This window comes from Temnothorax nylanderi, unplaced genomic scaffold, assembly GCF_030848795.1.
Source record: "Temnothorax nylanderi isolate EJ_2023f unplaced genomic scaffold, tnyl_v1.0 TNYL_tig0081_pilon, whole genome shotgun sequence".
In the NCBI taxonomy this organism is placed as follows: domain Eukaryota; kingdom Metazoa; phylum Arthropoda; class Insecta; order Hymenoptera; family Formicidae; genus Temnothorax; species Temnothorax nylanderi.
Window position 1 is genome coordinate 401,386 of NW_027249143.1, and position 27,233 is coordinate 428,618.

Genomic DNA, 27,233 nt, shown 5'->3' on the forward strand with positions numbered 1-27,233 from the left:
ACATATTTCTTATATCGAGGCACTCGAAGATAAGTTATACATTCAGAAGTTTTGTATTAATCATTAATTAAATCTTCTATTTCAAATTCACCCAAAACAGTTTTCATAATCGCAATTTTCTTGTCTTTTCGGCAGATTTGCTGCTTTAACGTTTGTACTCTTCTACGTAAATGTTTAATCTCAAAACTACTCGTCTTCCTAATTGCTTCCATATTCGAAGCGTTCGTATTCCATATTCTTTCAGGCGAGATTCTCGTTCCCTTGTCTTGAGTTGGTTTCTGCAATAAGGAAAGCGAAGTGTTCGTTCCTTTGTCACATTTTGAAACTGGAAATGGAATTTATTCCTTAAATTCTATGCACATAAACCTGTCATAACATTATCAACCAAAAGTATGTAATTTGCGAAACTTACGAACGACAGAATGTTGGTCGAGGTTACTTTCTGTCTTCACTTGAGTGTTTAAAAACTTGGGTAGTGTTCACGCTGAAATAAATCAACATAATTTTATTAGACAAAGATCTGTCGAAAAAAATCTGAAACCATATCAATAGAAAAAAAACAAGTCAAATCCAAGTTAGAAAAAATTGATAAAAGAAATACTTTTGATAATGGTATAATATTTTTAATCGATTATCAAAACATTTTTATTTTGTTTCACCTGTTTCGACTGTATCCATTTTGTCATACATATCCTCAAATATCTGTAATTATGTATATTGATTAAAATTCTCATTTCTTTTTAGTTCTATGGTATTGGTTTTTTTTTTCCAACACTTACATGTGGAACAGCATTTTCTCTCAATCTCACGTACACCAAAGACGTACGATCTATATGTTCTTCCTTGAAATGAAGAGAACACAGACGACTTCTACTGGTAATATTTTTGTTCTCTAGTCTCAATATCCTTATCCATTCTGCTCTTCTGACAGGATCGGAAGGAAATCTGCAAAGTGGCGGTATATCATATAAAAAATATATACGTAATGTTACTTGTTCGTGTTTACATTCAATTATAGAGCAAGAATATTTTTTTTTTAAATGTGATTTATAAAAATTACGAGAATTAGAAAAAGATTACTTTATTTTTCAAGTTACATTAATGTATTAACCTTATACTCACACATGAAAGGTTATTTTCATTACTTTCTCTAATTCAATTTGCGCCACGGGCTTTCTCTTAACATCCATGGTATTTCCACATCCAATAGCGGCGCAACGTACAGGCATCCTTTCCTCCTATAAAAAACGTTCTTTGTTATTTTGTTTACATGACAGATCGCTCTGAAGTATACCGCTAGTCGCGGCCATGCCTGAATAAACAATTTTAGACAAGCCAACAGAAGCCCTATGGCAGCAGGCAGAAACGTGTGTCCTAGGAACTTCAGCTACCGATATTTTCGTTCCCAGAAAGCGACTCTTTCTATTGGACACTGAGTGTTCTGCATCGTGAAATTGCTCCGAACTCCGAAGTGCGCGTCCTTGATTCTTGAATGAACAACGTGCCGCAACCAGCCGCAACTCCGTGAAGTTGCCTTCGAATCAACTTCGCGAATTTGTGTTTGTGCGCGATCTACTGGCTTATTTTCGCACCTCATTCGCAATGCACTCAATGCAGACATTCCTGGACATTCCCATCTTGTGCGATTCTCGTAGTTGACGATCATTTGCCACGCTTCCGAATAATTGTTTACAGCGATCGAATTAATTAATTAAAAGATTGAGATTACACTTTTTCTTCACAGCGAAATGATTAATGACAACTTTATGCGCAGTTAAGCCGATAGTTAAATCGTTACGTTTGCATTTATATTTCTCGCTGGGTTTCCGCAATTTTCGTTTTACGCCTTTTAATAGATTATAGTGCGGTTTGCGGTTGACATGTTGCCAAATAATATGTTTAACAACCGGAATTTTACGTCTCGCGTTCTTCCCAAACAGACTTACGTGCACTTCGCATTATGGGTCGAAGTGTAAAGCGATTCACCTCCTTCGACCGATGTTACAAGGTAAAATTAATCTTCGACTCTGATAAAATCTACTAGAAATGACTCATCTATTGTGTGATCCTTAATCTTTTTTTTTAATTCTCATTTACTTTCAAGAGCACGCTACCGTCAAGGGCTGGTTGCTGGTTGCTCACTGATAAACTTTGGAGAACGTTAGAGACCACGTTAGACGGGTCACTCAAACATGGACCAGCTCATTGACATAGACGATGTTGAGACTGGGATGCGCTCTTCCAAGAATTCGACGATACCCTTTGGTTGCATCAGCTCAAACTCGATATGCTACGTCGCCATCACGATCGCGACCCTGGCCTTCCTAGGCACCATCGTCTTCATCTGCAGAGACTACATAAAGCTGCTCCTGTACTGGATCGAGCATCAGAACGCCTGGATCATCGCCGTGATCTTCATAGGCTTGTTCACAGTGGTGTCATTCCCGATCGTGATCGGTTACCTGTTCCTCATCGTCGCCAGTGGCTACCTGTTCGGCGTGGTGCGCGGCATGGCGATCGTCATACTCTCCGCCAATCTCGGCATAGCTATTGCTCACGTTACTCTGGGCCTGCTCTCCACCAGGCTACCCATAGGTGCCCTCTTACAAAGTGACACGGCGAGGGCGATACTCCGCGTGATATCTGGGCCCCAGGCCTTCAAGATTGTGCTGTTCGCGCGGCTCACCCCGATCCCTTTTGGCCTTCAGAACACTATTTTTGCGGTACGTACCTCGGCGAAACACCTTCGCCGTATACATGGCGTATACTCCCGCACGCGGCTCGCGACAATGTTGTGTACATTTATACGTGTGTATGATTAGGTCAGTAACATAGGTGGTTTTCATTACCACGTAGCCAGCGCGATAGGTTTGCTGCCCGCCCAATTGGTCAACGTTTACCTGGGCAGCAGTCTGAGATCGATGCAGGATGTGCTGGAGGATAGATCCACTGCGGCGACCGGCTATATAGTATTTTGCTTCCAGGTGCGTCATACACCTCTTCAATGTCTTTGCAGGAAGAAGTAATAACCGAATAATTTTTCTCACTGTTATAGATATTAGTAGGAGTCTCGCTGATGGTTTATATTGTACAGAAAGCGCGAAAGGAGCTTCAGTTGACGTTGTTCGAGGCCGATCTCGCGTCCATGGCGAATTCCCCTCATTACGTTCTCGACGGTCTACCAGACTCTAAAATAATCTTGACGAATTTAATTACGTAATTCTTTTTTTCTTTTTTTTTTTTTACTGAATATTATATGCATTTTGACAGTTCGTAATTTTATTACGAGCAACAGCCGACTTCTTTCTCCATAGTTGTTATATTTTTAATATTATTACTTCTCTGTGTATCTTCCAGATATGTATTTCGCTAAGACTTTATCAATGGTGCTTTTGGAAATTTAGGCTTTTGAATACAGGCGTTATACAGGAACTCGTCAGAGATATTTAAGTCTCACCAAAGCTAACGTGATTTTAGTACCAAACAAAGCTCCTAGAGCATGTGATGCGTGCATGTATATTTTGGTAAAAAAAAATGAATGGAACAAGGGGATATGATGGAACTGCAAATTCAATGTAAAAAGCTTCCTTGCAATAAGAGCATATTATAATTTATATATTGCTCATATATATATATGTATATATATATATATATATATATATATATATATATATATATATATATATATTAATGATAGAGACTGAAACTTTACATTTATACCTTTTGCAACGTTATCGATCAATTACTGGTCTCTTTCAGTTCTTTATAGTTCGAAATTTGTTGTTAACGTAATGATATTAATGTGCATTTGTCCGTTGTTTTTTCTCGTGCACTGTATATTCCATTTGTACATTATTATATTATAAAATATAAAGAGATACAATTATATCTGTACGATATAATCCTGGAAGGAGAATGCGTCCCGGTGACGGGAAACAAAGAAAAAAATGTAATAAATTTGTCATTCTTCAACCGAATTTACGCGTGTAAATAAATTCCAAACTCATAGTCCTTTTCTCTCTGCACTGTGTACTTTGTAAACATTTATTATCTGACTAGAACTTCGGATGCATGTATATCGACGTTTCTCGTTTCGCTCACGTCCCGAAGCGCGAAGAAGGGTGTATGTACCTGTTCTTCCAGCTTCGAGACGTCTAATATATCTCGTATATAGGTATATTTAGAGGAATGGCGGCGTCGTCGTCTCGTTCTGTGCCTGTATACATTTTCGTCTCTACTCTTTATATATCTCTTTTTTTCTATGTATACCCTTCATTCATTTTTTCCCCTTTTTTACAATTCCGTTATCTAACTTACTTAACTGGAATCACATTATAAAAATCGTCTCGACGTTCCTTACATCGTCTAATTGTATATGTACAAAGATAATGAGCGACTGGATATTCTTAGTAGCTATTTAGTTTTTGCTTTTCTATGTTTCACACTATACATATAATTGCATCATTCTCGCGTGTGCCTCTCTCTCTCGCTCTCTCTCTCTCTCTTCGGTAACATTTTAAACTCGCGAGAGACTGATTACATATGTACAAGATACATTTCGGTCAACAAACAGTAAAGTATGCGCAGCGCACCGATAATAATTATGACACAGGAATAGATGACTGTCATCGTGGATATTTACATGCTAACGAAAACTCAATTTCTGAAATTTACTCGTGTACGGGTATTCTATACTGTGTATGATTGTTTAGAAGGGAGCTGAAAGCTCCTTTGGGGAAGTCGATTATTAACTCGCGTCATAATAATACACTTTCAGATTTCATATCTTGTCGTTAAAAGGCATTTCCGGTGAATGAACTTATTCTTAGATTATGAACAAAAGATACGGAGCTGTTATATCTAAGATCATTTTACAAGAGAAAATAGATCAACGAACGGGATATTTCATTCAATTTGACTATTTCTGAAACATTTCTGTTCCCTTTGATAATGCGAGAAATACGCAAGGAAGCAATTGTTTTGTTCAGTTGGAAGCAACATTATGGCCGGTACAATAAAACTCTTCTGTATTTAACTAATAATTAATATGTAAATAACGAAATCTCCTCATTTAATTAATTATAATTCGACATCATAATTAATTAAATTAAGTACAACTGATTAAATTAGTTACAATTTAAGATTACAATTAATTAAAGAAGGAAATTCTATATGTAAATTGACCATAATATTTTCTGTCTTTCTTTGTCATTACGTCTCTTGAAGCCAAAAAATTACGCATGTATTTCGCTAAACTCCAGATTAAAAGCTATAATTTGTCGTGTTTAGCGAAAAGCTATATAATAATTTCTTGGCTTACATACTTTTGGTAGAAAATAGCGTACATCGCGGTGACGTCAAGTTGCATGAAACATCTTGCAAGCGTTAAATCGCGACGCTTTACTAGGAGCTTTTTTTAGCGCGCTATCATCTAGCCTTATTTTTCTTCTGTTCATTCGACGAATATATTATTTCAGCAAACATAATAACAACAACAACTTTATGGCCACATTTTAAACACATAGCTATAGAATATAGAAGAGATTATATATATAAAACCGATCTCTCTAGTTTACTTACGTATCAGCTAACCAGTCCGTTAGAAAGCTATCGATATCACAAAGTTCCGAGGGGGTCGATCTCAAATAAGTCGCGTAGGTAAGTATAAATAACACGTAGAGTGCTTTGTCTCGAAGAACTACTTGCGTTTCATAAAAAAAAAGAACTCTAACAATCAAGTTTCTTATTATAACAGTAAAACATATCATAACAAAGATGAAATAAATAGGGTTGCGAGAGACAGTTCTGCTAACGTTGAACCCGAAATACGCTGCAACCAATTCTTTTTCCCAATACGGTATCGAAAATAGAAAAAAATAAATCACACCACAAGCGTGGCGAAGCTCGTCGTAAATCTACAAAAAAAATTAAGATTACTTTACAAATTGCAACAAAGTTATTGTCGAACGAAAGAACCATATAGCGTAAACAGAGAATACTCCGCCGTCGAGATCTCACGACCCGCTCGCTGCGTCATTATAACGGCAGGAGATCGATCAGATTCGCCCGCGGCTGCGTCAACGATTCCGGGAAGAATTCTGCGAGTTTGTTGTAAAGTTCAGTTCGCAAGTTATGTACGTCACGCGCGTTGACGCACTGTTGCGTCGCCACGCCAGTCGTCAGTTCGTTCAAAATCGTTTTCGAATGGGAGGCGTCCTCTAAATTATTCTGTTTCCGGAATAGGATCGACGTCAAGAGTTGGAACTGCGAAGATAGCAACTAGCGATTAGCAAGTGAGGCGACATTACGATTTGGCGAATAAAAGTTACCGCGATGGTACATGTAGAAGTAAATGAATGAAAAAATGTACATGGATATATACCTCTTTCGTTTGTTGCGTGTCACTGTGATCGATTATCTCAAAGATCTTCGTCTGCAGGTATTCGAGGGCCTCTATACTGTTGCTCAGAGCGAGCTCTGTGAACTTGTGTTTTCTAATAATCAGTTTGCATTTTTTCAGAATCTGCTCGGCCGTGGGTCGGCGCAGTTCTAGTTGCCAAAAATCGTCGAGTCTCAAATTTGGAAGGCAAGATCTGCCTGGGTTGCCGCCGAACAGGAAATGAACCTAACGAGGAAATGATTTGTGAAATATTATTGAATCTATCGTCAAACGGTACTCATTTTATTTAATACAGTAATAAAAAGGCACAATTAAAATGAATTTATTTAAATGTCAAATAAAGATTTGTCATAATTTGTCACAACGTACCTTTCTAGTGTGATCGTAAACAAGCTGATGCGCGAATCGTGGGCACGGTTCATAATCTTGCATCTTACTCCAGTATTTTTCACCGACGTTCTCGTTACGATATATACAAGACCATTTGCTGTTTTGAATATTGTACACCCAAAAGGAATTTTGCACATTGTCGTCCCTCTTATCCTTGTCCTTGCTCAAACCCTAAAAAATATTGTTATATATATATATTGTTATATCAAGTTATAATAAATTAATCATTTACAAATAATTCATATAATCGTGAAGATTCCTATAATAATTACAAATTTCACATATTAATTACGCTTCAAATTAAAGATCGCTAAGTGAGATACAAACCGATAGAACGTAAATCTCGCCGAGTTCAGGATCGATGGTCGCTCTCTGCGTGAATCCGGCCGCGGGAACGTGATTAGAATCCTTCGTCGTGCCAAACTCGTTGTAGCTTATATACTCCACGTGCTGCGTATCGACTTCGTAAGTGAAGAAATCGCTCAGATATTCCTTGCCTCTCTGTCCAGCGAATATGTATAGTTTTCTGGACCGCTAAAAGATCCAACAAGATCCCGCTTTTCAAATATCTCTTCACGCGTTTGCCGATTTGTTTATTATTATTTCTCTCGTGTTAAAGAAATAAAGTCGAGCATGAGAATACCAACCGGGTGAAACAACATGGAGTGGCCAGCGCGGGATCTGTAAATCGGCATGTCTCTTGAATACGGTTTATCGGCGATATCACAGGCAAGTCTGACCCAGGTGCCAGTCGGCACGTGATAGGAGTATAGTCCTGAGAAATGCGGCTCCGGTATTAAACCATGTTCGTCGGCACTGCGCAAATTTGAAGAATGATGTCAGAGAAAGGTGGAGGAGGTATAAAAAGTTTCGAAATCATACGTAAAAGTAATATTATTGAAAGGTAGCGCACAAAATCGCTACTTTTCTTTCTCTTTTTAACGTAACTTACCTACTTGGATGAGTCAGTACTCGTCCACCAAAAACGTAGATAGTTCGCTTCTCCACGTCCATTGACATCTGATGGTCAAATACGAGCGGTGGCCCACCCATCGTTCCCGTGTCCTCCGAGATCTGCGTCCACTTATTCGACTCGATATCGTAAACATAAAAGTCGCTCTTCAAATTCTCGCAAGTACGATACTGCGTGTCTAAGTACCTGCCCAATGTAAAGAGCTGCCGTCTCTGCGGGTCTAAGCACATCTTGTGGCATGAACGTGCGCTCGGCCCTCCCTAGGAATTACAGATCGCGATAGGTGTGAAAATAAAATGAGCAGGCATACGTGATCTGACAATTTGTAGACAAAACATTTTAAATTAAATTAAATTACTTATCAAAGATGCGACACGAAAAAATCGTCAAGACACATAAGTGCGGAATTTATTTTATATTTATTTAAAATCTCTTCACATTTTGTAATATATAACTATATATTTTGTATCTTACGATCGTACTTGAAAAAATCCGCTTTATTTATAAAGAAACTCATTAATGATTCTGTTTTCTCAAAATATTACTCGACATCTTCAACAGAGAAGAAATATCGAATAAACAAAACACATTGTTTGCACGCTGTCGGGACGAGATATGTAGTGCAATGTAGTGGAGAGATAAGAGTTCAGTTGCGTATTATTGTGGTATGTCAGGCCACGTCGTAGCGTTGAATTAAATTGATTAAAAACGCATTTATAGAAACACTACCGACCACCGCTTCAGTATCCTTGCATATGAGCGTCCACTTGCCGGCTTCTATATCGTAGGACCATAGGTCAGAGAGATCCTGATTACCGTCCCATCCACCGAAGAGATAAAGTAACTCAGCCGTGGGATCGAGCACCATCTGATGACCGCCCCGCATCCCAGGTTTGGGCTCGCTACACGATAACTTCGTCCAAATTGCTCTATAAGTTTGAGCACTGATATAATCGTTTAAGAGCCCCACTAAAAAGCGGATTCAACAATGTATAAGATTCATGGCTGTAAAACGAGACAAAGGGGAATTTACGTCATCAGACTTACTCGTGAGCGCGTTGCTGATAAAACGTTCCGCCTGCAGGTGATCGCCTTTAATAACCAAAAGATCGTACAGCGTCGACAATCGTGGATCCTCCAGTGGGACTCCGGTGACCCTCTGCAGAGTCTCGACGATTTCGGGCTGTTCCATTTGTCTAAAGTGTTTCATGCACAGTCTTATTATCTCCTTCTGCCGATACTACAATACGAAAGATCCATTAGTTTCACTTCAGAGTGCTTTATATCTCATATGCTCGATGACGCATTTACCATATTGAACCACTCAAGACAAGGCTTTACGATCTTGGGGTCATTGATACCGGTTAATCTAATGTGCCATATAGAAAAGTTGAAGCTGGGACCCCACGACTGCAGCGGAAGAACCTTTATGTATCGGATAGGAAAGTAATTCCCTTCGTTTCCCAAAACATGCTTGAGATCAAAGGTCTCTGGGATGGAATCGTTCCTCAGTCCGCTGAAACGAATGAAACATTCTGGTTAGGTAAAGAACGAAGCAATTGGCTCGTGGAGAGAGCAATCGTCGGCAAACCTTTCGAGGAGTTCCATCATATTCTCGGGTTCCAATCCGCCGAATATCTTGAATTTCTTTATATTACATACATGGGTTTTCTCATATTTGCCAAAAGTAATGTACTTGACGACGGAAGGACTTTGAAGCTTGAGGATGAGAAACTGAAACGCACAATCGGCGAGGTAAGTGACGCGACGAGAGGAGCGGCGATGTGCGATACGTACCTGAGGATGATTGTCGATGTCGGAGGACCAACGCGAGGACTGATCCGATGGTATATCGACGATAATATTTCTGAAAAAGATGTTCGGGGTGTATGAACGGTAACGAATAAACCTCGCTGTCGCGATTTTAACCCGCATATTGTACGCGCGAGGCGGCTTCCGCGGAACGTTCCCGTTTTTAGGTTAGAAAATTGCGGTCGGTCGACGACGGGTTCCCCGACCGTTTCTCGACGATACGAGTGGACTTACGGACGTCGGGGGCACTCACTCGGGTATGTAACAGGAAGAATAACTGGAGCACTTGTAAATCCGATACTCCAACACCTTTTGAAAATCACCACTCTCGCTCGACGCCATGTTACACAATTGACATAACCTTCAACGTTCGGGGATACCTGCGAGCGCTCCGAGTCCGATCTGTCCGATCCGATCCGAGTCTCCAAACTCCAAACTCTCCAACTACTCCAAGCTCCAATTCGATTACTCGAGCTCGAACTCAAGCGGAGATGAAATTTCGGAGGCGCTGATTGGTCGTCAAGCGGTTGTCTTTCTCGCTCTTGGAGAGAGATGCACATTATCTGCTGTCTCTCTCGCTCTCATTTTTACGTTTCCCCCTGCACTGTCCCTGCCCGCTGCCCGGCGCATTGTGCGACGAAGGATTGAAGGAAGTGTCTTATCGCACGTATCTCTGTCTTTTGACGTGTCGTCAGCTGTCCGCGCATGAATGCGCGAGCCCGTGGGCCCCGTGCCAGTCCAGTCCGTGGGTTTGAGCGATCGCGGAGCACGCTCTGCACGCTTTTGCGCGGACCTGTACCACTGACGTCTGACGTCCGTGGCGCGGGCGCGGGCACGGGCGCGGGCGTCTCGGTCGTACACGTGCGCAGGTGGTCAATTAATAATGGTCTAGATATGAGAGAGGAGTCTGGGATTTAGACGCTCGTTCCGGCTCGAATTCGGCAAATCGTACGCTGAACGGCCGCGCGGGCCGTGCCGGGAACCCCTCGTCATGGTACGTACATACGTGGACGACGCGACACAACCACGAGTGTCGCGGCCTCGCGACACGACGGATCCGCAGATCAATATGCCCGTGTATTGTTCCTTGCCGAGCAGGAGGTAGGCGAGTTGGCGTGCGACAACGACAAGGAGACGATGGACGGCGAGCGGCGGCACTGCGAGAGCGACGAGGTCGAGAACTCGGACGAGAGCAGCGAGAGCAGACCGTCCGGGGAGAGGTGGGCCCCGGTCGGCGCCAACGACGGCGACAATGAGTTCGCGGACGAATACAAATACGTCAACGCCAACGTGGAGAAGTACGTCGACCAAGTATCAGTTTCGTCCTTTCGCTCTTTCCTAAGAACATATGTTCTGCGGTAAAGCCCAGTATAAGCCATTCTCACGAGAACATATATTTTGAAAGAATAACATGAGCTTTACTATCATTACATATTGCAATTGCTTCGTATAACAATTTTATCCATTATATTGCTCAATATAAAGATTTTATATTGAGCAAAAAGCAGACACGACTGTATCAAAGCTGCGTTCAATAATTGTCAAACATTATAGATAAGATAATTCTTGTTCTTCGCTAGCCTCGCGTATGACATGGAGAGGGTGAAACTGCTGGAGGAAGAACAGGAGATGCTCAACTCGTCTTTGATAGCGTTAACCACCCACTTTGCTCAGGTGAGACGATCAAAAGTGAAGTTCGCTTTGCAATCGTCACCTCCTTGTTCGTCAATTAATGAAATCCATGTACAGGTTCAGTTTCGTCTTCGACAAATCGTGGATGCGCCGGCCAGCGAGAAGGAGACGTTGCTCAAGGAGTTGGAGGAATTTGCATTTAGGGGAATACCGGACGTTCCGAATAGCTTATTATTAGAGAGCGGATCTGTCACGCCAATCTCCCCCGTATCCTATGATGTAAGCCACATCTAAAAAGCAAATTTTCCGCGCAATTTTTCGGCATAAGCCAATTTTCTATGGTACTCTTGTTGCCTTATGATATCCTTGACATTTTTTTATTGCTTTGTTTGGCAACGTTTTTGTGGCTTTGACGCTTTTTTATCGTTTGCCTTACATCTAGTCATTGTTAAGGCGTTTTTATATTTTATTCTTTTTTTATCTTGTTGTGTTATTTGTTTAAGATCTAAATTATATTTATGTCTTCTGCTCTTTTATACTATCTCTGAATGTGCAATAAAAGTTTTCCACACATTTTTTTCTCTATTTTTTCCATTTTATTTTAATACCTTCACGCATCTGATCCTTTGCTCCATGCGTAGTTAATTTAGATCGTGGATAATAGCTTGTGTTGTTTGTTGCAATTTTCTAAGCTTTTTTTAGCTACAGCGATTACGTAGAGGAGTGTTTTTCCACAGCAATTTATTTAACAGCTGCTCGATTACTCGATAGCTCTTTAATCGCGTCGGATGTAACGTAACTGTAGGTGACTGGTGTAATCACTGACGCGGAAGTCGAATCCAAAATGGCATTGCAACGGACAAAACAGAGAGAACTGATAAGCCAGTTGAAATCTCAGTTGGAGGATCTGGAACAATACGCGTACGAGACGGGCGACGCCGATCTACCACAGAGCGTTATTCTGGAGAGACAAAATATTATAATCAGTAAGTGCTATAAGAAATCAGTAATCAGAAATCTGTATTGCAAGGGAACAGAAAGTAAAACAACCGCTGTTCACAGGTCATTTGAAAGAGAAGTTGAACTTCAACGTCGACGATCTGTGCAAATTACCGGCGGACGATCTTAGGTGGCAAGTCGATTATGCCATAAGTCAAGTACGTTTAAAGCGATCTCGAGATCTACACCCCCAAAACTATTCGATGTCCCTTTGTGTTGATTTGAAACATGAACTTCTCCTTAATCGATAAATATAATTTTCGATTAATTAACGATCGAAAATAAGAAACAAACTATGTTTCCTAGAGGAAAAATAGATTAAACTGTATACTTTAATTGATTTTATAATATGTAGACTTTAATAAGAGTCTAATTCAGAATTCACTTATAGAAATATAATGTCAAAGATTGAAAAAGCGATTCTTCCTACAGAAAAATAATTTTCAAATTAATACTTAATGAACTGTGGTTGTAAGGATCCGGTGCTTTTGGGATAATTTACGTAGCACGCTATTTGTTGTCATCTGAGAGAGAAACAATGCATACATCCATGATATGATTATATGATAGATCGTCAGCCCATTGAAGATGAAGGAGCAGCTGGTCTGCCAACTCAAGACGCAGATCGCCGATCTGGAGCGTTTCATAAACTACCTTCAAGGCGAAGTCAGCACGGAGACTTTAGCGTGTACGTGCGGGTGTCCGGTACACGCTAGCGGTTCCGGCACCTCGTCGGCCACCTTTGGCTCCAAGCGGCGCTTTGACCGTGGGAGACCCATCCAGGATGAAGCAGGTGCCGCCAATCAAACTAGGACCTTGAACACCGTGCGTAAGGTGGTCGCGCTTTTGCACATGTTCCTGATGTCGCAGTTGGGTTGTGGCAGCGAACGGATGCGACGGAACTTTGCCGGTAAGAACCCGGTGCATAATTGGCGCGATCTGCGTACCCGACTGGACATCGCCGTGGAGCACGTGCTCGAGACGATCGCGGAAACGTCGCAGCAACAGCAGCAGAGGCATGCCGACGACGAGGAGGATGTCGATGATATCGACGACAATGAGAACGACTACACGTCCGACTCGGACTCGGCGTCGCACGCGAATGCGAAGCTCACGTCCGCCGTGAGGAAGCATCTTGCCACCTCGGTCAGGGATCTCATGCAGCACGGCCTGACCGCGGATGTGCTGCGTTCCGGGTCCAGCGTGGTGCCGTTTGTCGGCTGCTTCCCGCAGCGCGGTATCACGTCGGCGAATTTCATGCACGCCTGGGAATTGATACTGAAATACTATGAGATCAAAAACGGACGCCGTTACAATTCCAGCCCCGCGCAGAAGCTGTCGCAGAGCTTCAACCTGGACCTCGCGGCCGGGAGAATAGCCTCCTCGAAACAGGTAGACTATTTTCGCCTCCAAGCGAGACATCCAGAATATCTAGGAAACTATAACAGTAGAATTCTGATCGTTGTAATAATTTCCGAAGACCATTCTCCTCTATACAATTTCTTGGACATTCTGCAAACTGAACTGCTATTGTATCTTCGTATGTTTTAATTTTTCTTCTTGTCTTGCCCGTTTAGAGTTTACTGACGACTATAGGTAACATCATCGCTTCTCACAGTCCATACAAACGAAGTTACGACTCGCATTTCAAGGCATTCGTATGTGCAGCTTTGAAGTGAGTAATAACGCGATTGTGTCGCAGTCAAGCTATCAAAATTGATAGCTATATTCGTTATATAGCTGCTAATTATAAGTAACAGCTAATTTGGTGAATAACCGTCATTTTCAGCGCAAATAAACTCGTGATATGGTTAAAGTTGATTCTGCAATGCCAATATCTTCTGGAAAATTATTACCTCTCGTGGAGCTACGTTGTAAAGACAGGTACGTCACAACTAGAATAATTAATACCGCAAAGTGGAATTGCATTTTTCATAACGAAACTTCCAGGTTTCCAAGACGCGTTTCACACCTTGGATCGCCTTACCAGTTACAAATTCGATTTGCCGGTGGACTTGGCGGTGCGACAGTTTCAGAATATAAAGGACGCATTTTGATTGTACAATCTTGTCATTATCGTCTCATGCAAATGACAATGTAGGATGTAAACCGTATATATACTTTCAGTATTTTCTGTAACATAAGCCAATATGTACAAGTGAGGGATAACGGTATGCAAGTAGAGTCACTAAAAATAGAATACTTAATTAGTTCTCTCGAGTTCAGAAACGCGTCGAGAGAGATGTGAAAGTAATTTAAATACAAACGCTCGAATGTGTTGAGCTCTTTCAGAGTTATCGAAGTCTCTAATGAAATAACGTTTCTACTAAATGTAAATTGAATTTTTAAAACCATCTGAATCAATATCTTATAACATTGTCTTGGTACTTTTAATCCAAGAGAAATATTTAAGTGCTCCGTTTTTAGAAACTCACGCTGTATACGAACACGTAAAGAACCGTTTAAAGTATCGATACCGCAAAAACATTTCTTTTCTTAGAGTCCCTAAGTGTTCACTATATCAAATGCATTTAGAGAGTTGAATTGCAATAACTAATAGATGTAATGATTATTTACTTTCTAAGGCATCATCAGTATTTGTATAGATGAGTTGTAAATGTACAAATGTGCTTTTGTTTTTGCTTGTTGAACGATAGGTAATATATACATATAGTTTGCATATTTTAATTAGACCTTAATCGAAATTTATATTGTATCTATCGAGATATTTTCCACCGCAGTACAGATGTAAATGCAACGCGTTGCCTGACGTGTTAAAGATGCAAGAACTGAATCGAAGCTAGTCACTTCGAAAAAGAGCCATTCCATATTTTGCACATTTGCGCCAAGTATCACTATATTTATGATGCATTTATGAAAGGAGGAAGCGTTCCAAAGAGATACGTAATATTATAATCGCAACTAGAGACTTGCACTGAGCACTGTTTATATCGTAAGGCGTATATGTATATGTAAACACGTAAATTAGCGATAATGTAATATGTATATACGAGATGTGCAAACCCTCCAAACCTGCTTTTTATAAAAAAAAATAATGAATTATTTTAAATTTGTTCCATAAGCAGATAGAAAGACGGATAGAGGAAAGCACATATAGTTACAGAAAATATACTTATGATGCAAGGAACGACGTAATTATAACATAATCCCTGGGCAATTTCCCTATTAGAATAATTAATATAACACATTACATATAGTTTTAATTTAAGCGACAATCAATTCCTTCCTAGAATTCTGAAGGATGTTCAGATATCTTATATGCGATACAAGGCGCAATAGAGTGGAGAAAATAATTCGGAGTAATACGAAATTGGTTGTTTATTTCTTGCCAAGGTTGCACACATCGGGATAGAGTTTCATACTTTTTCTCGAGGCGTTCGTAGTACAGTTAGACCGATTATTGGATTTAGCGTGACACAATTAGAGTCTACAACGGAAAGAGCGATCTGAACGGTACAGCTGGTATTATGTAATACAGTAGATAGAAATATAGGTATATAAACGGTATTGTCAGCGGTACAGAGACTCGTGATAGACACGTTATCGATTATTTACAAAAATCATTACACCGATTATCTGCTGGAAGAATTCGCACGAGTTACGTTACGTCGTCGGGTTGCCGTCACATTCACGTCAATCACCGAAGAATGGGGTTCGCGTCGATATCAGCAACTATGTACGAACCCAACAGGTATACATGTAGTGGCAGTAAATTTTTTTTGTTGGTCACGGACGCATACGCGTTTGTCGCACCGATAACATGATTCAGGATTTTCACAAAAAAAAGCATGTACATACATTTCAGAAAGCATATCGGATCGACCGAAAGGCATTTGTTCATTTTTTTCTCTTGTAGTACGATGTTACACTAAGAGAACGATGAACACTCTACCGGCAGGAATGCCTGGACATAATACATATACATGTACATATATGTCATATACATATCAAAATGTCCAGGCATTCCTGCCGGTCAGTGAACATGAATTCGCTGATCGAGATATCGATTTCTAAAGAGTCATTCGTTAAAGACCAAATAAAACAAAAAATTACAGCTTATTGATTGAAGTCTATAAAATAGAATAAGCCATAAGTCCAAGATTAGCGTTGGCTGTTGGAATAATTCTGCGTTTTATTGATAAGAGACTGATATTACGGTATAAGTAGCATCTCAGCTAGACGACCGTCTTGTATACAACTCGTGTTCTTTTTCTTGACACTTTAATAACACCTATAGGTAATTATTTGCTTACTGAAGTGCTCTTTTCTTTTCTTCTTTTTGCGAAAACTCTGAATACCCGCGTACGGTACTACTTACACAGAATACAAATATACAATATAAAAAGGCTTGTGCGTATGTTTGTGTGTGTGTATATGTATATATATATGTGGAAGATCGTCAATCGTCAATCGAGAGACCTGTGTCCAGAACGTCTTGGAGCCTCTTTTGTAGGCAAAAAGCTAGTTTTGTAATACGTGATCTTCTTCGAAGATACATATCCGAGACGTTTTGGAAATGAGCTCTTTAATTTTGTCCTCGGCACGACGACACACGTGGTATCATGAGAAGGGGTCGCGATAGCAGTCTTCATTTCCGGTAGGGGCGAAAATATCTTACTCCCAAACTGACAGAAGCGTACCGTATTTTTTCTCGCTTTCGATGATCAGTTTAAACGCGCGAAACGGCGTTAATATTACTCGCTGAGATAAAAGCGACGAAAACGAAGAGTTATTGTTACGTGCAGTCTACGTATATCCTTAAACACCGGATAGAAAATACTTAAAAAAAAAAACAAAAGAAGAAACGTTCGTTGTATATATTTGCAGCATTGAACGATTCCTCGTAGCATACGCTGCTTAACAATAAATGCTTCCCGGAATGTAATTGCGGCAGTGATGAGGTGGCTATTCAGTCGGTGCGTTTCGCTAAAATCACAGCAGGTAAAACGAAACGGCGAATTATCTTCCTAACAAGGCAGTCAGCGAGTCGAAAATCGCGAGCTACTAAATAAGAGACAACTAAACGGACGCGATTAGCTCTTTCTGTGGGATATTCTCCCGTATGCGTGACGCACTAACACACGTTAATCTCACACACGATTAATCTCCTTTGTACCCTCGCGAGGTACGTGTTAGGCATTAAACAATAGTATATTCAAACAAGATCACGCGCGACGCAAACGCTGGGTGTAACTTAAAATTACGCAAATTCGCAGTAAATCGAGCTTGTGTCTGTAGGAGAAAATCGCGACGCGCCTTTGTTCTTGCTTAATTTACAACAAGTCCGTAGTATACATTCATTCAATGATTCGCTTTCGCTTAACATTCCTCATAATTCTTTTCTCGTTAATCTTAGCACACATTAAATATAGGTATTATTTATGTCTTTTTCCTTTTTTTTTTTTTTTTTGGTACAGCAAACGACCTAACGACCTAACACACGTCTAACAATCAAGGAGCCTCTAAATATAACGTCGCTAAATGCGCTTTTATAGCCACACCGCTTTTATACTATTTGTACAGACTCGACAGTGCTTTACTCGCAAATAAGCGTTACTTGAATTAGGACCGCCACGTTTCCGCGTAATGTCAAGATTACGGAACAATATTAGAAAACAACGAAAGAAAACAATGCATAAAGCAAGCCACGTTTAATGAAAAAAGATTAAACGATTCGCAGACGCGTTTAAAAATATTATATAGATCTTTATAAATTTATGCTAGAGAGAGCAAAAACCAGGAGGATAAGAGTTTCCAAAAACCAGAGAAGTGGCAGCCCTAATTGGGGATAATTGGAAACTAATTGAACAGGGGATCACGTAATTTCACGTAAAAATTTTCACTTTTCTCTCTATCCATTCTGCGTTAACTTTTTTTTATTATCGACGAGATCACGTTTCCACGTTTCGTCCAGTTACATGATCACGAGTTCACGTGAAAATTTTCATTTTTCACGTATCCGTCCTAAGGGAAAAGTTACGCGATCGTTGCCCAGTAAAAACAAGCGTGAAAATCTCCTCGAGCGGTATTCAGAAGATAAATCAGCAGTATTGTACCCCGATAGGGACGTCTTAATTTCTGAAGACGAAATAGAAGATGAAGTTAACGTGTAATATCGCGCCTCCGTTTTATACATTGGTCCTTTTCTCACTTCTCGCAACTGATAATTGATTCAGTATCGAAGCGGATCCAACTAAGAAGGCAGGCATTCCACATCACACTCATGATATACAATATAAAGTTACTTAGCTGGAAAGGTAATAAAAGAGTAAGTAGTAGGTACACACAAAGTGATGTTCCTTACTCTTAATTGATCGTCGCGCAGGGTGAAATTTGTCCGATCCAGAAGAACAACATTCTGTTTAGTTGCACATAAATAAAAGCATAACGTGTAATTCCGCGTATCGATTTCATGATTATTTATACAAAGTATCCGCGTGCTCATATAATAAAAAAGAGCGTGATTTCTTGCGAAGTAATAAGCCGAAGATATAAAAATAAATCCTTCTCATTAAGAGGCATCATTTGCGAGAAAAATAAACAAAAACAATTCTACCTTTCTTGTCTCTCAAATTGTACAAATTTCACGCTATGCGAAAGTGTGAAAGAGAAAGAGAAATATCGATTATTACCCATTATTATTACATTCATACGCGAATGCGTAACAGGACGCTGTCCGACTTACATTCCGCCTCCAAATCCTGCTTGATGCTGTCGAGAGTTTGATAGATCGTGCGGAAGGTAGGCCGATCGGACGGCCGCCTATTCCAGCAGAGCTTCATCAGATCGTAGATCGACTGCGGGGTATTGTCCGGGCAGCGCAGCACGTTGCCCTCCTTGATATACTTTACTACCTCCTCGTGCGTCATCCCGTAGTACGGCTGCAGCGCGAAGCTGAAGATCTCCCAGAGACACACGGCGAACGCCCACACGTCCGACTCGACGGTATACTTGTTGTAGAGTATACTCTCCAGCGGCATCCATCTGACGGGGATGGCGTCCTGCTCGTCCCCTGCATTATTAGAAATATGAGTAATATGACGATTAAAGTTCCAAATTTCCGTGAAAAGAGTACAAGTGGCATTACGTGAAGAGATATGAAACTTGAAAGATAATAATTACAAATTTTGAATATAAAGAAAGTGAAAGAGTGTACTTGAAAATTGGAAGCAACTGTCGAATAAATTTCGAAGCTCGATTGTTTTCTGCCATAAAATCTAAAAATAACATTCTAAACAATAAAAATAAGGAGAAAAAGCCAACCTTTATAATAATCCTGTAAGTATATCTTCTGCGACAGACCGAAGTCGGCGATCTTGACGATCATCTGGTCATTTATCAGGCAGTTGCGCGTTGCTAGATCGCGGTGAACGAACTTCCGGTCGGATAGATACACCATGCCGGATGCCACTTGCACCGCAATGTTGATCAGATCCATGTGCGAGAGCCGCGAGGGCTCGCCCGTCGTCGGGCCACCCTCGTCCGCGCTGGGCACACGGATGACATAATTGCTGGACGAACAAGAGCGCAAAAACTCGTTGAGATCGCCGCGACCCATGTACTCGAACAGCAGGCACATCGGCCGTCCAAGCGCGCACACGCCCAGCAGCTTCACGATGTTCGGATGATCGAACTCGGCGAGTAGGCACGCCTCCCGCTCGAAGTCCCGCAACAGGTCATCCGATGCCTCCTCTTTCAGCATCTTCACGGCGACGTTTGTGAACTCCTCGCCCGCGACCAGTCCCGGCGCTTTCGCCTGGAACACGCGGCCAAACGCCCCCTGACCTAGATCCCGCATGTAGATGATATTGTTCCGCGGGAACTCCAGCTTCTCCAACTTGGGATTCAACTGCGCGCTTGTTTTGTGATACGCTTCGTTGTTCGGCAACTTATCGAGATCGATGTTCACGTCCTGCAAAGAGGAAGAATGTTTGAAAATCGTAACGTCGTCGGACGAAGAATTGGAACAGTAGATAATCAAAATGTAAATATGAATGAAGAAAAAATATATTTAATAGAATAATTTTAAAACAATGAATTTTATATATATTGTAGATAATTTAAAAAGTATTATTATTTAATTATACACAAATATCGATTAAGCTTATATCAAATTGTTCTCAATACTTTTTTCTTGGTAATTTTAAACATCTTTTTTTTACGGTTATCGATTAATAAACGTACTTGATTATCGGTCGGATTGTACCCTCGATGACGTTTGTGCAGTCTTTGACTCAGCAGGATAGACAATAGCGCACCGGCTACAATTACAAATCCCAACGCTGCCAGGATGAGTACCAGTGTGTTATTAAATAGAGTGTCCATCATTATGTCTTTTGGTTCGATTTCCACTTTAGTCGTAACATTATCTGAACAAAAAAAAACACACGTGATATAAATAATTCAATTATATTTTTAAATTGTAATGTATTACCGTTAACGTAAGAGAGAAGAGGAATTATTAAAATTATTAATGTAATTTATATATTAAGAATATTTAGTATATCGTGATTGTACCTACCACATACAGGAATATCGCAATGTTGCCAGCGTATTGAAGGATCGGTTGTGAAGCACCACGGCATCGGCTCGTCGCCGCCCGCATTTCTGCAGTAATTTTCACTCTGACGGATCTGCGGGAAGACGTCGGGCGGCTTATCGTGACTATGCGGTATCTGCACGCTCCACGATTGGCAGTCTAAACCGTATTTGGTCTTGTTGACCTTCCCCATGTAGAATCTACCATTGTCTTTGATGCAATCGTCTACGAAAATCAATCGACATTATCCAATTAATTGATCTTGCAATTCAATTATGTTTTTGGCATTTATCTGAAGAACATGGTAACTTACAAGTGGCGACCTCGTCGTCCATGTCGGTCAGGTGTACGTGTGAACAAGTAGGTGTCTCCTTGTTCACTTTGGGCAAACTCTCGCATTCCGGTAGCACAAAGTGTCCACGTGAGCGAATGTAAATGTCTCTCTGCTTGTTGTCCTCGATAATCGCCCAGTCGTTGAAGCAGAATTGTTGACGTATAGCCATGCAGTCTTCGTAGCAGAGAGGTAGGCCTGTAGATTCGTGGCACAGGGGAAACGCATACATGCAGAGCATTTTCTGCACAAAAAAAAAAGAAAGATGAAAACAATATTTCCCCATGTCAGTTCTGATTTGCTTTTCTAAAGTTATTTCAAAGCTTTCTCAAAAATATTTTAAAACTGTTTTAAAACTTTCTCAAGGTCATTTTAAAAGTATCTTAAAGTTTCCTTTTTTTTAGACATCGCACCTCTGCAGCTGAGCGACATGGCTCCAGTAGCGTCTCTATCAGCTCTTCCCAGAGATTCGCTGTGATCTTCTCGTTCAGCCATCCTCCAGGATTGTCATTGGAGTCGTTAAACCATACCTTCCCGATGCCACTGAGGTACTTCTTGCATATCTTGCCGCTGTATGGGGCGCAGTAACCTTGCGACTCTGGCTCTAGGATGAGATGTAGAAAGATAGGGATATCAAACAAGCTTGTGTCATAAATTTACATTTTTACATCAATTATATATGATGGTTACAGCGACGCAGATATACATACTTGCTTGTAGGGAACCGAAGCGCAGGAATAACGCCAGCGAATAAACAACGGCCCAAAACACCATTATTTACAGTCATCTATATATACATATATGTATATACAACACACATATGCATATGTTTATTTATTTATATATATGTATATGCAGATTTCTTTTTCTCTCTGTGTATATATGCGTGACGTCGCAATGTGAATCCAGAAGAAGGCTCACATGCTTGATAAGGAAACGGCGTTGATACGGTCCCCGTCTTGTGCTTGCTTTAATGGTTAACATCGAGCCATTCTGACCGACTGAAAGGGCTCTCGTATACCGCGACGACCGTATTTCTCGAGCAACGACGTATTATACCATTCCATAACGAGCGACGTAAACAATCGCGCACACGAAGCTCGCCAATCCTTGAATATTGATATCTCGGCGGCGCCGATCAGCGAGTATGGCGGTAAACTCTCGATCTCGATCTGCTCGCCGCTCGGCGAGGTGAGGTTACGACGGCGGACGGAGCTGCCTGCGCACAACTGCGCAGGCCGCAGCCCAGCGCAGCCTGCGCTCTGCGCTTAGGCATATATGTATGTATAACATATATATACTACACACGTACGTATAATTCATGAGATAAAGTTATTAAGTGAAAACGGATGTAAGAGAAATTGCTCACGATGCTGCATTCTAAACATATACGTAAGGTAAATGTCCCTATTCCCGACACCTATAAGGCCGACCCAACAAAAGAATGGCGTTGTCAAGCGTGACGACGTGACGAAAATAAATTTGATAAAGAGTTTCATACTGGTGGATAGCTTCATCCATGCACTTTCCAAAAATCGTAGACTCAATCCATTCCGTCAAGTATTTTTCTAGATAGAGAGGAATAAAGGCGCACCAGTGCGTGCCCCCTCTACCGACCAGCTGTGCCCAATTTCGACCGGGCATGCCCCCATTGCCGACCACCTCTTTTCAGAGCATGCAAGGCGAAGGTTTCAAACGAAAAATAAACATAAAAATGAACATAAATCAATGATAAACATAAAAAATACACATAAATCATGAAAATAGGTATTTTATTTTAATTTTATATCAAATAATCAATATTAGCTTAACTTTCTTTACTTTGACATGTTCTTTTTTTCTAAGGAACTGCTCTTGCCTTTTCTTCTCGTTCCAAGCGTTTCCTTTCTTTTTCAGCTTCGATGATACGTTTCTTTTCTTCAGCAGCTTCGAGTCTTTTTTTTTCTTCTCTTCGGCTTCTCTTTTTTTTTGTTAATACTAGCTAATTCGCGATTTCTCTTTCTTTCTTCGATATCATTACTCTTCTTAATTTTTTCTAATGCTTTCGCTGCATGATATGCCTGCCACTCTTGAGAAGTCACAACGGTCGGAATTTTTTCTTTTTGGCGTCGTTTCTTGTCACCTTTCTCGGTTGACAATGGCCAGAAAAGGGCTTTTTGAAATGGGACGGGAACATTCTGAGGTATACAGAGACCGCTCGTCGTAGGCGGTATCATTTCGCATGCCTGTGAACTGCTTTGTCTGGCATATTCTGATGCTCTCACGAGAACGTCAGAATTAGGAGTCTGTCGCGATACTCTTCTTTCCCCTGAAATATGCATGGTTTATATGCATTCTAAAGAAAAGTTGCATAATTGTTTTGAATTATGCATTCAGTATGTGCATATGTAGTACCTATCGAAAGATCATTTTCGAGATCCACAGTTTGTGGCCCTGGCGCCGTCGACTGTTGTGCGATGAACTCCAAGTCGCTATTCGCCGTCCCAGCGCAGAGGCTGTGATCGCTGTCGGGATGCTGACACGGAAGATCCATCGGTTCATCGAGTTTGGATTGGAGTGTGGAATGTCTCTGCAATGTCCTTTCATCTTCACCTATACAAAAAAAGATTTTACGTTTGAATAAAAATCAACGGGCGCTATAGAAAATCATTCCATGAACATGGATGTACTTTTTGGAGCAGTTTCACGATCAACGAGAGTTGTCGGCTGATGCAGTGAATTGTTCGTCGCGCTTTCCAGTAGAGATGAATCGACATTGAAGATTTGATTATCGCCGGGGTCCTCAATGACTTTTGACAGTGAACCATCATCCTCGACTTCCATTGTTGCCTCGTCTGTAAATGTCTCGATCAAGTCGTCACAATGGATAATTTTTTCTGTAATAGTCGAATCGATAAACAAGTCGTTCTTATTGGAGTCAAGATTTTTCCAATCCTCGAACTCCAATGTAAAACAAGGAATTTCTTTTTCGCCCTGATTATTGACGTCGACAGTTGCATGTTGAACAGAGATTACAGCGACTTCGTGATCCGAGTATTGCTGTTCTTCTCTCTCCAGACTCGCTGTTTCCTGCTCGGTGTTCGGCATACTATTCGTATTATCGTGAGAAGTTGTCGCATCGTCGAGTTGTCTTTTCGAGTCTAGAGAAAACGGGATCGAAAAGGAAAAGTAGATGGAGAAACCAAGCAAAAGTAAGATTCAAAAAAGAACCGGTAAACGCTATATAAAGAAAATGATCAGCAAAATAAAAAACGAAGAAAAGAGTAAAGAAGATGAGGAAAAGCAAGATTGAAAAAAAATGATAGGATAATCGTTATTGAAGCAAATTATTAGCAAAATAAAGTTCCATTACGTTGACGAATAGCACTCCAAACTCGAAAAAGACTCTGATCCTCTAAATCGCCCGTCCACGATTCCAGGTTTTCAGAAGACTTAAAATTCTGCAGCGTAGTCTTAGGGATGTATTTTTCGATGGATGTTAAGAGATTGTCAGGATCAGCCTCAGGAATTTCTCTTGCGCTCTGTTCGTTTGTTTCAACCGTTGATTTCAAACGGGAAATCAGTTTCTGATAATTCACAGCATCTGGATTTAATGGATGCAAACCACAAGCCTCGAATCCTCTACGTAGAATATCGGAACTGCAGAGCTTATCGAGAGCTTGTTGGAGTAGAGGTGCGAAGTGCTCCTTTCTCATTCGTATGCCGTTATGGTTCATCCTCCATTCAGTCGTCGCTTTACGCCAGGCACCTTTTGCTGGTCGAAAGAAGGCAACATCGAGTGGCTGTATTACATGCGTTGCATTGGGGTACAACGCAACGAGTATGATCTTGCGAATTCTACAGAATTCACTAAGCGTCATGGTTAGATGAGATGAGTGCCCGTCCATGTACAGCACGACAGGAAACGAGATATTATTCGCAACCAGCCAGGGATAAAATACGTTCGTGATATACTCAAAAAAACTTTCGCCGGTCATCCACCCGCTCTCGGTTTTTCCTATTTCCCACGAATTGGGGATACTTGCGGATATACTGGCAGGGATCCTCTCGTACGTAAAAAGTATCATCGGCGGTGCCATTGCGCCAGCAGCATTGGCCGTGAACAAGACGGTCAAACATTCTTTATCATCATTATGAATAAAGTTGTACACAGTTTTATCTCCTTTTTTCACCAAAACTTTTTCGCTTTTTGGGCTGAGATAAAACGCTGACTCGTCGCAATTAAAAATCCTTGTCGCATCGAGATCGGCAGCATTTTCCTTATCTAAATGAGTCTTGACTTCAGCAAACCATTTTCGTAAAGCAATTTCGGTGACTGATGATCGCGAGTATGATAAGTTTTGGGCAATTCTCTGAGCCAACTCCGGGTGACGCTTGAGAAATCCATCATACCAGCTGCGGCCTGGGCAATTGTTTGTAAATGGATTCTCTCGATTCAGTTCTTTGATAAGACTTGCCACACTGGAAATGAGGACACTTTTCGTGACCGGAAATCCGCATGCACTCATGTGCATCATCCACCGAACGATTTGTTGCTCTTCTTCGTTGGAAAGCACGGTCGGAGGTCCACCTTTCTTCAGAAGTATTTCAGGCTGAGACATTTTGTCGATGATAGTGGTTTTCGGTACATTATATTGGAGACTGACTGCCCGAAGTCCTCGCCCAGCCTTTGCAGCAGCTACAGCTGCTTTTAAAGTTTCTTCTGTGTATTTCTTTCTTTTCTTCTCCTTCTTAGTCTTCGCCATTTCTATCAAACAAATAAATTTTTTTTTAAAGTAATCATAAATACTATTATTATAATACTATTATTATTATTGTATAATTATTGTTCCCATTTATATTATTATACAATTTTTTCTCATTTCTTTACCGCCAGTCACAAAAATCTATAGATATCTCTGCGTAATGTAATCTGCGTAGCAGGGAATAAATTATTGTCATGTACGCAGACTTCGATCATAAACTCCACAGCATTTATGATCAAACAACAAAATTTATAATATTTTTTACAGATATTTTAGTGTTCGATAATACACTGACGTTTACGTGTACGGTACTGGGGACATGCAGGCGTTTTGCTGTGTCTAATCTCGACCATCAAATAAATAAAAAAAATGACAGTTTTCGACTGATTTTTTTTCCCGAATATGGCAATCAAACTGTAACGAACCATTTAGCGCTCGAATTATTCCTTACAAAAGGATTTTGAACGAAATACGGACTATTTAGGCGACCGACAATTCTTAACCTCACTCTTAAGAATACGCGTGGATGGTGACGTGCGGAAAGAAATGCGAAAAAAAACATATCTAATTATTGTACTTACTCTGCACGTTACAATCCTTTTGTACTGCACGAATTCCGGAATTTTTCCACTCCACTAATAAAGGTGTTGATGAATCAGCAGCCTCGTAAATAACGTTTCACGTCAAAGTGGTCGGTAGAGGGAGCATGGTCGGGCATAGGGACATTTACCTTATATAACTTTACATAATCTTCAGCAAGTCGCAATTAAAATAGACGCCGGTGGCGAATCAATAAAATCGACATTCAAATTTTCGCGCGTTACAAGGTTTCTGTTCGCCAGACGGCGCGAGATAAAACTTGGTTTAGTTCTCAGCATCGTCGCCAAGTGGCGGATTTAACCGATTTAACGACTCGATAGGCTCGATCCGCTCGATTAGAGCTCTAAAGGCCGATATCACAGTCTCCGATTAACGTGATCCTCCGATTAAACTCACTCTGCATCTCTTTCTAACTGTCTTTTCGTCTCTTTCTAGGGGGACAGTTAGAAAGAGATGCAGAGTGAGTTTAATCGGAGAATCACGTTAATCGGAGACTGTGATATCGGCCCTAAGGGCCAGTTTCACCAACGTCGATTAACTGTAACCTTCGATTAAACTCACTCTTCATCTCTTTCTAACTGTCCCCCTAGAAAGAGACGAAGAGTGAGTTTAATCGAAGGTTACAGTTAATCGGAGATGGTGAAACCGGCCCTAAAGCCTTGTGTACACGATACTAGAAATCGGTCCGAGTTTCGGTTTAAGCCAATGAAACTGCTGCTTTTCTGTAAGAGCTGCATGTTGATTGGCTTAAACCGAAACTCGGACCGATTTCTAGTATTGTGTACACAAGG

General features: G+C 40.8%; 6 protein-coding genes across 11 annotated transcripts; 2 read left to right on the forward strand and 4 right to left on the reverse strand.

Annotated features, from left to right (window-relative positions):
• Nucleotides 1-45: 45 nt before the first annotated feature.
• Nucleotides 46-5,699, reverse strand: LOC139774456 (THAP domain-containing protein 2-like). 4 transcript variants are annotated; one of them, XM_071709723.1, is made up of 6 exons: nt 5,581-5,699; nt 1,123-1,238; nt 780-945; nt 660-702; nt 413-484; nt 250-325 (listed from the first exon to the last, which is right to left on the reverse strand). In XM_071709723.1, the coding sequence occupies exons 2-5, from the start codon at nt 1,227-1,229 to the stop codon at nt 480-482; spliced, it is 321 nt and encodes a 106-aa protein (XP_071565824.1). In that variant the 5' UTR covers nt 1,230-1,238; nt 5,581-5,699; the 3' UTR covers nt 250-325; nt 413-479. The 4 variants fall into 4 exon arrangements, with proteins under 4 accessions (XP_071565823.1, XP_071565824.1, XP_071565825.1 ...); XM_071709724.1 differs by lacking the exon at nt 5,581-5,699 and adding an exon at nt 1,392-1,504; XM_071709722.1 differs by lacking the exon at nt 5,581-5,699 and having other exon boundaries at nt 46-278; nt 1,123-1,288.
• Nucleotides 1,645-4,011, forward strand: LOC139774455 (transmembrane protein 64). The gene is made up of 4 exons (XM_071709720.1): nt 1,645-2,008; nt 2,105-2,723; nt 2,823-2,984; nt 3,056-4,011. Exons 2-4 carry the CDS (start codon nt 2,193-2,195, stop codon nt 3,218-3,220), a joined length of 858 nt encoding a protein of 285 aa, XP_071565821.1. The 5' UTR covers nt 1,645-2,008; nt 2,105-2,192; the 3' UTR covers nt 3,221-4,011.
• On the reverse strand, nt 4,013-10,267 carry Muskelin (muskelin 1). 3 transcript variants are annotated; one of them, XM_071709706.1, is made up of 12 exons: nt 9,810-10,267; nt 9,561-9,630; nt 9,355-9,497; nt 9,075-9,279; nt 8,811-9,003; nt 8,497-8,732; nt 7,743-8,023; nt 7,438-7,606; nt 7,118-7,324; nt 6,770-6,961; nt 6,383-6,625; nt 4,013-6,264 (listed from the first exon to the last, which is right to left on the reverse strand). In XM_071709706.1, exons 1-12 carry the CDS (start codon nt 10,133-10,135, stop codon nt 6,037-6,039), a joined length of 2,493 nt encoding a protein of 830 aa, XP_071565807.1. In that variant the 5' UTR covers nt 10,136-10,267; the 3' UTR covers nt 4,013-6,036. The 3 variants fall into 3 exon arrangements, with proteins under 3 accessions (XP_071565807.1, XP_071565810.1, XP_071565808.1); XM_071709709.1 differs by having other exon boundaries at nt 9,956-10,070; XM_071709707.1 differs by having other exon boundaries at nt 9,829-10,027.
• A 51-nt stretch (nt 10,268-10,318) lies between these two features.
• Nucleotides 10,319-15,354, forward strand: LOC139774451 (RUN domain-containing protein 1). The gene is made up of 10 exons (XM_071709714.1): nt 10,319-10,569; nt 10,674-10,873; nt 11,156-11,249; nt 11,325-11,486; nt 12,013-12,193; nt 12,270-12,364; nt 12,777-13,598; nt 13,784-13,881; nt 13,996-14,090; nt 14,157-15,354. The coding sequence occupies exons 1-10, from the start codon at nt 10,567-10,569 to the stop codon at nt 14,261-14,263; spliced, it is 1,857 nt and encodes a 618-aa protein (XP_071565815.1). The 5' UTR covers nt 10,319-10,566; the 3' UTR covers nt 14,264-15,354.
• Nucleotides 15,355-15,527: 173 nt separating this feature from the next.
• Nucleotides 15,528-22,002, reverse strand: Nrk (Neurospecific receptor kinase). The gene is made up of 7 exons (XM_071709713.1): nt 21,808-22,002; nt 21,511-21,701; nt 21,080-21,341; nt 20,749-20,991; nt 20,412-20,596; nt 19,491-20,139; nt 15,528-19,239 (listed from the first exon to the last, which is right to left on the reverse strand). The coding sequence occupies exons 1-7, from the start codon at nt 21,869-21,871 to the stop codon at nt 18,875-18,877; spliced, it is 1,959 nt and encodes a 652-aa protein (XP_071565814.1). The 5' UTR covers nt 21,872-22,002; the 3' UTR covers nt 15,528-18,874.
• Nucleotides 22,003-22,852: 850 nt separating this feature from the next.
• On the reverse strand, nt 22,853-26,753 carry LOC139774448 (uncharacterized). Its single transcript, XM_071709710.1, has 5 exons — nt 26,424-26,753; nt 24,450-25,844; nt 23,767-24,237; nt 23,492-23,689; nt 22,853-23,405 (listed from the first exon to the last, which is right to left on the reverse strand). The coding sequence occupies exons 2-5, from the start codon at nt 25,840-25,842 to the stop codon at nt 23,017-23,019; spliced, it is 2,451 nt and encodes an 816-aa protein (XP_071565811.1). The 5' UTR covers nt 25,843-25,844; nt 26,424-26,753; the 3' UTR covers nt 22,853-23,016.
• Nucleotides 26,754-27,233: the final 480 nt, after the last annotated feature.

Bases quoted from the DNA above. Each gene is read 5' to 3' on its own strand.
- LOC139774456 (XM_071709722.1), bottom strand. From the start codon at position 1,229: ATGCCTGTACGTTGCGCCGCTATTGGATGTGGAAATACCATGGATGTT. The intron at 946-1,122 runs GTGAGTATAAGG...GCCACTTTGCAG, and splicing joins ATGAAAATAACCTTTCATGT to ATTTCCTTCCGATCCTGTCA. The intron at 703-779 runs GTAAGTGTTGGA...ACATAATTACAG, and splicing joins GAGAAAATGCTGTTCCACAT to ATATTTGAGGATATGTATGA.
- LOC139774455 (XM_071709720.1), top strand. From the start codon at position 2,193: ATGGACCAGCTCATTGACATAGACGATGTTGAGACTGGGATGCGCTCT. The intron at 2,724-2,822 runs GTACGTACCTCG...GTGTATGATTAG, and splicing joins TTCAGAACACTATTTTTGCG to GTCAGTAACATAGGTGGTTT. The intron at 2,985-3,055 runs GTGCGTCATACA...TCACTGTTATAG, and splicing joins ATATAGTATTTTGCTTCCAG to ATATTAGTAGGAGTCTCGCT.
- Muskelin (XM_071709706.1), bottom strand. From the start codon at position 10,135: ATGTGCATCTCTCTCCAAGAGCGAGAAAGACAACCGCTTGACGACCAA. The intron at 9,631-9,809 runs GTAAGTCCACTC...CATCTTTTTCAG, and splicing joins AGTGAGTGCCCCCGACGTCC to AAATATTATCGTCGATATAC. The intron at 8,024-8,496 runs GTCGGTAGTGTT...TGTAATTCCTAG, and splicing joins GCAAGGATACTGAAGCGGTG to GGAGGGCCGAGCGCACGTTC.
- LOC139774451 (XM_071709714.1), top strand. The intron at 11,250-11,324 runs GTGAGACGATCA...ATCCATGTACAG, and splicing joins TAACCACCCACTTTGCTCAG to GTTCAGTTTCGTCTTCGACA. The intron at 12,365-12,776 runs GTACGTTTAAAG...ATTATATGATAG, and splicing joins TCGATTATGCCATAAGTCAA to ATCGTCAGCCCATTGAAGAT.
- Nrk (XM_071709713.1), bottom strand. From the start codon at position 21,871: ATGGTGTTTTGGGCCGTTGTTTATTCGCTGGCGTTATTCCTGCGCTTC. The intron at 21,342-21,510 runs GTGCGATGTCTA...TTTTTTGTGCAG, and splicing joins CATGTCGCTCAGCTGCAGAG to AAAATGCTCTGCATGTATGC. The intron at 20,140-20,411 runs GTACGTTTATTA...TCCTCTTTGCAG, and splicing joins ACAATCCGACCGATAATCAA to GACGTGAACATCGATCTCGA.
- LOC139774448 (XM_071709710.1), bottom strand. From the start codon at position 25,842: ATGGCGAAGACTAAGAAGGAGAAGAAAAGAAAGAAATACACAGAAGAA. The intron at 23,690-23,766 runs GTACATCCATGT...TTTTTTGTATAG, and splicing joins TCGTGAAACTGCTCCAAAAA to GTGAAGATGAAAGGACATTG. The intron at 23,406-23,491 runs GTACTACATATG...TGCATATTTCAG, and splicing joins CGAAAATGATCTTTCGATAG to GGGAAAGAAGAGTATCGCGA.